Source organism: Azolla caroliniana, unplaced genomic scaffold, assembly GCF_043228905.1.
Source record: "Azolla caroliniana isolate FFs.n. ecotype wild unplaced genomic scaffold, voAzoCaro1.0.p SCAF_4, whole genome shotgun sequence".
Classification (NCBI taxonomy): Eukaryota; Viridiplantae; Streptophyta; class Polypodiopsida; order Salviniales; family Salviniaceae; genus Azolla; species Azolla caroliniana.
The window spans coordinates 25,597,548-25,607,177 of record NW_028230439.1 but is presented as its reverse complement, the minus strand read 5'-3'; the positions used below and the strand labels follow the sequence as shown (position 1 = coordinate 25,607,177).

The following is a 9,630-nucleotide window of genomic DNA, read 5'->3' as shown; positions in this document are numbered from 1 at the left end:
TCACATGCGTATTCACTTTGAAGGTCGCGCCCTAAGATCTTCGTGTGGTTTGCCTCATCTATATTAACAATTCGATCTTCTCATAATCTTATGGATAAGTTATCATCCAAGACAGATATTTCTTGAGGATTTGATCTACCCGATCTCTTTTGGCCATTAGTTTAAGGGTGAAATACTAATGACAATTTGTTCAAGGTCTCAAGGGTCTGAAACATGCACTTTCTGAAATGTGAGATTAACTTTGGTGCACAAGGTAATATCTAGTTCTAACACAAAACGTGAAAATATTTGCGAAACTTGTTTCATGTATAAGGTAATAAAATTGGCCACTCATGAAGCGTAATGGTTGTGAGATGGTTTTACATTTATAAAGTTAAGTATTTAACATGTTTTTTTAGGAATAAAATCGATCATTAGATTCTAAAATTGTGTACGCAAATGGATGTAGAGTTTAGAAAGACTTTTGCATCAATTTTCAATGAATGCAATCAATTATTTTGGGAATCTTGGTTTGAAATGTCTTTTTGAAATCTATTTTTGTGGAGAAAAATAGCTCATCCATCTTCTTTAATTGCCCCTTCAACAGGCCCACACAAGCAAACTAGCTAGTTATCCTATAGAACAAAGTATAAGCCATGTTCAACTATAGTTAGTAAGTGTTCAATTTCTATATTTACATATCCGATCAAACAACTTATGTTTTCTCAAGGGATCTTCCATTGAGACGTCAATATGGTTACATCCTAATGTCAATACCACATTGAATAGGACCTACGTACTCCATAAATATGTTTGGGACCCATGCCATCCTCACAAGCATTGTTTGCCTTGTTGACTAAAGTGTTTATAGGCATATTTATATCACATTTAAGGAAACTCACATATCCTCCATAAACATGTCAAGTTCACGTGGCGAAAAGCTCATCAATCATCTTTTGTAGATCTTCTATGCTCATGGGGTTAGTTTCTTGAAGTGCATTATTATCTACTATGGGGTTTCGTAACTCTAGCAATGATGTCGATGGTGGCAATGGCCCATCACTTTGGTTCATTCGATGGTTAAAATGTCTCAATATAGATCCATTAAAACAATCGTGTTGGTTCATAGCTCTGATGTTCATGTCTTGGCCAATAGTACCACGAAAACCTTCATCCAAATTGGGTTGATTAGGGAAGTCAAATGGGCGGGGATAATCGGCAACATTATAAGGTCTAGGCCGAAGCAAAGATTTGGAAGTGTCAACAAGTGAGGCCAAATGGATAGTGTCATTGCAAAGTGGTCGAGTTGGATGGGGTCGAAACACGGGCACTGCACTACGACTAGTATTGTCCACGCCAATAGAACTATTATCGCTAACCGAACAAGTCTGGGACGATGATGACGACGCGATTCCTGTCAATTGTTGCACCATATCTCTAAAATTCGATACATCTGTAGAGAGAAATGCGATGGGTGCCTTATGCTTGGGCCCCCGACGGCATCGTTTGGCAATTTGTCCGGACAAAGCTCTACATATCGATCTTTGGGAGGGTAGATGGAGGTCAGTTTCGGGAACGAGAGGAGGAGTTGCTTGAGGCGAAGGGGATCTCGGAGGGCCGTTCTCCTGGACAGTTCTCGGGGGCTTGTCCGGACAAAGAGTACCATGGAAAGCGTAGTTGTCGGGATGAAAGGTCGTGAGGAGAGGGTCATTCACACCAGGATTGGGGACCAAAGTATGGGTGGTCAGAGCCATGCTTAGCATATGATTCTCTTCATTCCAGGACCAATACTCTGTTTCAGATCCAGAATTCATGGGCAGAGGCTGATTCATTACACACAGAGCTGCATAAGAGATCGATTGCTGCTGCTGCTCTGTTTCTATACTCTTGTTGTGGTGCTCTGGAGGTTCTCTCTTTATAAGCAAGAGAATTGAGCTAATGAGTCAACCAGAAAAAACGGAAGGTAGGAAGAAAGGGGCAGGGGACAGTAGGGGAAAGGAGACAGAGTCAAAAGCATTGGAGAACCCACCCCCCACCCCCCTTCCTCTTTCCACTTCCTTTTCATATGTTTGGAATTGCGAATGACCGCTCGGGTCATTCGCTCTCGGATTCGAAGATATGGAATGCGATAAAATCAAAACTGGCGTGTCTAGTAAATGAATCCTGACAAGGTTACATCGCAAAATTGCTAGACCCCACAAATAACCGGAAAAAGTCCAATATATCGATGGTTTCAAGGTCAAATACTGTTTGCCTCATCAACCACACCCCACTCATGCCAAAGATGAATTCACATTTCTTTGTGATTCGAATAACTCATTCGCCGGTGTGCTCCATGTGATCGATGATATGATCTATGCCTCTTGGTTTGAGCCCTTGATCTCGTGAGACTATGTCTTAATGAATAGGACATTTTGGTGACTTGGTGACTTATGTCATCAATTTGAACAACGTTTTTGTATGGATCAATGATTATCCCCTTATCTCATGCTTCCATTCAGGAGAGGGTTTCTCTTGACTTGTTCATCCACAGCACACAAAAAAAACATGGGCCAGATACTATTCATTGTATACAAATAGTTTTGAATGTATATGTGCGCCCATATGCTATACCGCTCCATGTTGTTTAGACATGTATGTGTAGATCCATAGAGATGCAAATATATGAACAAAGACACAACGTCATGCAAGGCGCCTTGTAAACACTACCATTTTCTTGACAATAACAATGACATTGGAAAGAAAAGGTAAACAACAAAAAGTTGGATTCTCTTTGGTGCCATATCAATTCGAGATTTTGAACTTGTGTACGTTAGGATGTCAAAGGAGGGGTGAGGAGCCCACGTTCCAAATGCGAATGATCAAAGAAATATTCTTATGGTGTCTCTCAATGAAGGCTCATGTGTATGATCATACATCCCATAGCCCCAAACTATGTATAAATGTTTACATGCATCAAATGGTACTAGGTTATTTACAACGATACAATGAACATATTTGGGCATGAGTTATTTACGATTGTGAGTGGATTTGCATGAAAGTTCGCACCTTCATCAATCTTTGTCTCCTCAAATTTTTGATGTGTATATGTGCATGCTTATGCATGGGCATGCACACTATATTATAAGGGCCACATCTAGCACATGTCTCAATAAAATAATGTTACACATCGTTAGGAGACTTGGGAGCTCTATCATAATTTACTATGTAGTATGCATTTGATTGCCCATATCTCTAATACTTCGTTGTCTCTCACATTATGAAAGAAACCTAGACCCATGAATGGTTAACACCCCCTTCCAAAATTTTATCACAAACCAATAACGTAAAACACTGATATGTCTCCACCTTGTGTGAGTAAAGTGAACAACAAAGCTTGATCATAGCAAGGATATGCATATGTAAAAAGAGGCATGTGAGATATATTTTTAATAAATATAGAAGTTACTAAGATGTGAAGTGAATATCATCTTCCATTAAAAAAAAGGAGAGTGGAGGAAATGTTGGATAAGGTATTATAAATCTAGACATCTGCTATGAATGGAAATGAATGAATCAGCAAGTATATAAATCACGAAGAATGTTTTCTTATGTACATATTGAGAACCTATTTTGACCAGCACACCAACACATGCAAGTTTTACTTTTGTGGGAGCAAGGTCTTTGTAGCATGTCCTTTTTTTGTGTCCCTTGCTTATTCAATTGTGATCATATCATCACGCCATCATGGTGCTATAAATGAAAATGAATGAATCACGTATATAAATAATGAGGAATGCTTTCTTATCTATTGAGAACCTATTTTGACAAGCACACCAACATACACAAGTTTTACTTCTTTGGGAGCGTGGTCTTTGTAGCGTGTCCATTTTTTTGTCCCTTGCTTATTCAATGGTGATCATATAATCATGCCATCATGGTCCAAAGGTAACACCACGGTCGACAAGGAACACTATGGCATTGGTTTCATTTCCATGCCCTTGGGGTCCATGTCTTCAATACTCACACTTGTTCAACTACAAAATAAATAGTAATCATATATTGGTAGCTATTGGGAATCAAGGCAATTCCTTGTGATGGATGCCACATAAGAACAAAAACGTTGATTAACTTTCTTAAGTCAAACAAAGAAATGAAATTAAAATACAGATTCTTACAAGAAATATAAAAATGTAGTGAACTTCAAAAGTGTACTCATGAGCCATAGGATGACGTTTAGTATTAAGAAGTAGTCATGTCTTTATATGAAATTTGAATAATTGTCTTCCAAATAATATCATCTAACAATCGCCAACGGTTCGGTTCCAAATTGAACCGGACCACGAAACTACGGCTTAACGGTTTAAATAGTTTGATGGTTTTTTTATTTTTAAAACATTTTAAATTTAAATAAAATAAAATAAAACAACCTTTTTATTTTTAAGCCTAATTCTCACATTTTAGGAAAAATCTTTAAAATTTTGAAAAATAAAAAATCGAAAATAAAAATAAAAAATAAAAAATAAAAACTAAAAATTTAATTTTGACTCAAGTTGAAAACCGAAACCGAACCACGAAACCACGGTTTTAGCAGTTTAATGGATTAACGGTTTGGATATTTACCAAACGGTTCGGTTTAGGTTTCAAGATTTTTAAACGGTTTGGACACTCTCGAACTGAACCGAACCGTTGCCGATTGTTAATATCATCCCTAAATTGCAAACTATCAATTAGAAAAGGTTGAACCATTTGTATATGTGGAGGAACTATGTGAAAGGCTTCCACTACATCCTCCTTTTCATATAACAGTTGTCCCTCTAGAATGCCCCACCTGACCACACCCCAAGTGATCACACAATTAACATGTATCAATATCAACAACCTTAATACTCTCTTCCATACTTGCATAATTTTAGGACAAGACTACAATACATGCTTAATTGATTCCATCATACATCCACAACCAAATCCACACGACTTATTATTTAGTTGTCGCAACCAAGTCGGAACCGGTAGTGCATAATGGATCATTAACCAGTGAAAAAGTACAATCTTCTTGGGAATCTGCATACTCCATAAACACTTCCAATATTTAGATGCATCCATTGAAGAGGCCCCATTCGCCAACCACACTTTCATAGCGGATGCCAGATGCAATTTCCTACTAAGAGCAAATTTCGCCCCAACTTCACAGAATATTGAAAAACTGAATAAATTTAGTATGAGACGAAGGACTTTTATGTTTCCAAGATAATCTGATGGATCCCAATGCAAGTCCAACAACGATTTTTTTTTAAATACCCATAATTGGCAAAATAACATACTATCAGAAGGAGAAGGATCTAAAATCTACCTTTTACCAGATTTACCAATCACTCTCATCGAATGTTGCAATGCCGTTTGCAAAATTGACGACTCCACATCAGTTTGCCATAATCTTCCTTCCTCAGATACATCAAAATAGTAATAGTCTCCTTGAGACGTTGTTCCTTTTACTCCTATCATAATACCAACCAGAGCAAAATTTCCAAATTTCAAACATGCACAAAAGAAGGTGACCAATTAGAGAGAAAATTCCCTAAAAATAACTGAATAACATCAAACACGGCTCTAAAAACCTTACACATGGTAGCATCAAGCTGAGAATTATTAAGATGACAAACAAAATTTCCCCCAGAGGCTACCGTGGCAACTATACCATTATCCAACTTAGCCCACTGTAATCGCGGTCTACTTCCAAGCAATACACCCCTCCCATCAAAAAAAATAAAATTCCAAATCAAAGGTTGCCGCAACAGTTCTTCATTTGAAGATGTGCATCTACGAATAAACAAAAACTTAACAACATCCCACGCTTTACAAATGCCAACCATAAAATCATCTTTCAGACCATGTATCTGTCTCGTCTTAAAATTTGACAAGAATGCCCATCTTAGAGATGGTTTCCAAAAACCACTAGTAGACGGTTTAATATCAACCAAACAATTTAAAATGCAACTCAGACCATATACCTTGAGTAGGCAACATAGACCTAATAACAAATTTTGCCAGAAGAGCCTTACATTGACTACCAACCTTAAACCACCATCAGAAAATTGTGTCGTACGTGTCAACCAAGCTACCTTCACACTTCTTCCTATCCAAATAAAGTTTCAAACCAGCTGTTGAATAGATATGAACTGTGTGTGTATGAGAAAGAGAGAGTGAGAGACAAGGAGTAAGACACAGAGAATATGCAAGGTAAAGTATATTAACAAAGGAGAAAGACTCAACATTATACAAGGTGGGAGGAGGGTGCTTTATATAGTCACCCTCTCTTTTCATTAACTACAAGACTCATGGAGCATGGGGAATGTGAAAGCTCATAAGTTATGTGTCATAGAATATGATTATATGACTTATACAAAATGCTAGAATACAAGTGGTGACATAATGGTGACTCTTGACCGTTGGAGAGTCTATTCACTCTCAAGGTGAGTTCACACACTAGACCAAGTTGAGCTTGATTCTCAACACGCCCCCTCAAGCTCAAGTCGGGTCGGTTTCAGACGGTATCCGAAATCCGCTTCGACTCGCGTTCCAGAGTCCGCGTTGACTCGCATTTATGCGGAGTTGCGGAATCCGTGCTCCAACTTGCGTTGTGCATAGTTGCGAAGTCTATGCTTCGGCTTGCGTCTTTCTTCGTGGCTTTGCGCGGTAGATCGGCTCTTCGCGGCTTCGTGCGGAATCCACGCGTTATTGCGTAGTGTCTTCAGTACTCCCCCTCATTGGCAGGTTAGGGATCGTCAATCCGAGATCGTTCATGAATTGCCATAGCTTGTCGGCTCCTAAGGCTTTAGTGAAGATGTCGACCATTTGAAGGTTTGTGCTAATGTGTTGTAGGTCGACATCGCCAGCTAGAACGTGCTCTCAGATGAAGTGATAGTGCATTTCGATGTGCTTTGTCCGTGGGTGGAACACCGGGTTCCGAGCCAGATAGATACAGCTCATGTTGTCACAGTAAAGGGAAGTTAGATCTTTGATGGGTACGCCCAGATCCTTGAGTATCCTTTTGAGCCATACGGCTTCACATGCGGCGACTACTGCGCCCCTGTATTCCGCCTCTATGCTCGAGAGAGCGACGATGGGTTGCTTTTTGCTGCTCTAGGATATTGCTCCACTACCGAGGGGAAAAAACAAATCCAGAGGTTGATCTTCTATCGGCTTTGTAGCCGGTCCAATCGGCGTCTGTGTACCCCTCAAGTCGTATTGGCATCGCAGTCTTGTAGAGGATGCCACAATCCATTGTGCCGCTCACGTATCGTAGAACTCGCTTAGCACAATCCAAGTGAGTATCACGCGGTGTTTGCATGAATTGACTAAGGAGACTGACCGGATAACTGAGATCGGGTCGAGTGATCGTGAGGTAGATGAGACTCCTGATGAGTTGCCGATACTGAGTTGTCTCACACGCTTTGGTGCCGGAGTTCGCATCTAGTTTGAGAATGCGATCGAGCGGGGTTGCCGCGGATTTGCACTCATCCATACCAAACTTGTATACCAAGTTGAGGACGTAGTGTCGTTGAGAGATCATGATTCCGGCCGGAGTCTGAATTACCTCGATGTCGAGGAAGTAGTGGAGCTCCTTCATGTCCGTCATCTCGAACTTGTTGGAAAGGAGGGATTTGACCTTATTGATTTCGACGAGATGCTCACCTCCAATGACTAGGTCATCCACATATATGATGATGACGATCAGACTTGCGGAATCGCTTCGTATGTAGAGGGAGTTGTCCGATTTTGACATACGGAAGCTGATTTGATGAAGATATTGCGTTATCTTCGAATGCCAAGCACGCGGTGCTTGCTTGAGGCCATAGAGTGGCTTGTTGAGTCGGCATACAACTTTCGGATGGGTGCTCGAGTTGAAGCCGGGTGGTTGTATCATGTACACCTCCTCTTCTAATTTGCCTTGTAGAAAGGCGTTCTTGACGTCCATTTTATGGAGGTGCCACCCTTTCGCCGTGACAAGCGCAATTACAGTCCGTACCGTCATCATCTTTGCCACCGGGGCAAAGGTCTCTTTGTAGTCAACTCCGTGCGTTTGTGCGTAGCCTTTCGCTACGAGTCGCGCTTTGTAGCGGTTGACGGAACCGTCGGCGTTGTACTTCACTTTGGAAATCCATCTGCATCCGATCGCCTTTTTGTGTGGTGAGGTGGGAACGAGATCCCACGTCTCGTTCTTGCGTAGTGCCTGCATCTCCTCGTTCATGGCTTCGATCCATCGCGGATCCTTGGCTGCTTCGGAAAATGTTTCTGGCTCGCGTATTGTCGCCACCTTCATCATAAAGGCATAGTGATATGCCATGTAGTCACTGTAGCCGAATCGGCTGATCAGATTCTTTTCACGGGTGGAGCGACAGAGCTTTTCATTTGTAGAGATGAGGGCTTTCTTAGCTCTGATTGGTACATCGAAGCCGCCGAACTCACTATCGAGTGAGTGAGTCGACTCATCGTCGTCAAATCGATCATCTTCGTATTCTGACATTTTCGCCTTGCCTTTGTCCATCTTCGGGCTAGGCCGTGATGTGCTTTGATCGCTCAAAGGCTCTTGTGGTCTGCTCAGTCGGGTCGTGATCGGACTTTCTTCGAACCTGCGCGTAAGGCGATCTTCATCCTCTATCTCTTGTTCGGTGGATTCCGGGTCAAGCAGAGTCGGAGTCAAAGTTGTCTCTGGTGCGTACCAGGATGCAGACTTGTCAAAAACGACGTCTCGGGTGTGTGATAAGTCCGGCTTCTTTCCGAAGTTGAGGGGTTGTAGCACTTGTACCCTTTTTGCTCCAATGAGTATCCTACGAGGATACATTTCTCCGACTTCGGGTCAAGCTTTTGACGCTATCTCGTCGGGTGTGTGATAAGTCCGGCTTCTTTCCGAAGTTGAGGGGTTGTAGCACTTGTACCCTTTTTGCTCCAATGAGTATCCTACGAGGATACATTTCTCCGACTTCGGGTCAAGCTTTTGACGCTTCTCGTCGGGGATGTGCATGTACGCTATCACGCCGAATATCCGGGCGTGTGATAAGTCCGGCTTCTTTCCAAAGTATTTTTCGTGTGGAGTGACCTCGTGCACTCCGGATGTTGTGCACCAGTTCATTAGGTAGATGGCCGTATTTGCAGCTTCGGCCCAATATGACTTGGGCATATGCTTCTCGTTCATCATGGCCCACGCTACTTCGAGGATGTGACAATTTTTGCGCTCGGCTACTCTATTTTGTTGCGGAGTGTGTCGGCAAGTGAATTCTCGCCGAATTCCTTCCTTTCGGCGGTAAATATGGTAGTCCTTGAGGTGGCAGATCTGCAGCAGGTGACCACAAGGTCGAAGGGCATGGCCAAGGAATGGGAGACGCAGGAGACCATCCGGAAACAAGCAACGGAATGGGTAAAGAAAGCAAACGAGCAGAATGTCACAGACTTACAGCGGCAAAAGGAGAACACCGTAGGGCTTGCCGGCGGTAGTCACTCCGAGAACGAGACATGGCAGGCGTTGCAAGAATGCCAGATTACGTTGCCGCTAGGAAGACTCCTACAACTCGTGCCAAGATTCACGGAAGGACTGAAGACGGCTATGACGACAGGAGAACCATCACCGACACCGATACTCTTCTCGAATCCGGAGGAGGGACCAACGGTGGT

At 42.0% G+C, this 9,630-nt stretch overlaps 1 protein-coding gene across 1 annotated transcript; it reads right to left on the bottom strand.

The window, feature by feature from the left end:
• Positions 1–483: 483 nt before the first annotated feature.
• On the bottom strand, positions 484–5,985 carry LOC147865660 (uncharacterized). Its single transcript, XM_087318674.1, has 4 exons — positions 5,970–5,985; positions 5,319–5,456; positions 5,008–5,144; positions 484–1,892 (listed from the first exon to the last, which is right to left on the bottom strand). Exons 1-4 carry the CDS (start codon positions 5,983–5,985, stop codon positions 906–908), a joined length of 1,278 nt encoding a protein of 425 aa, XP_087174800.1. The 3' UTR covers positions 484–905.
• Between the last annotated feature and the right edge of the window lie 3,645 nt (positions 5,986–9,630).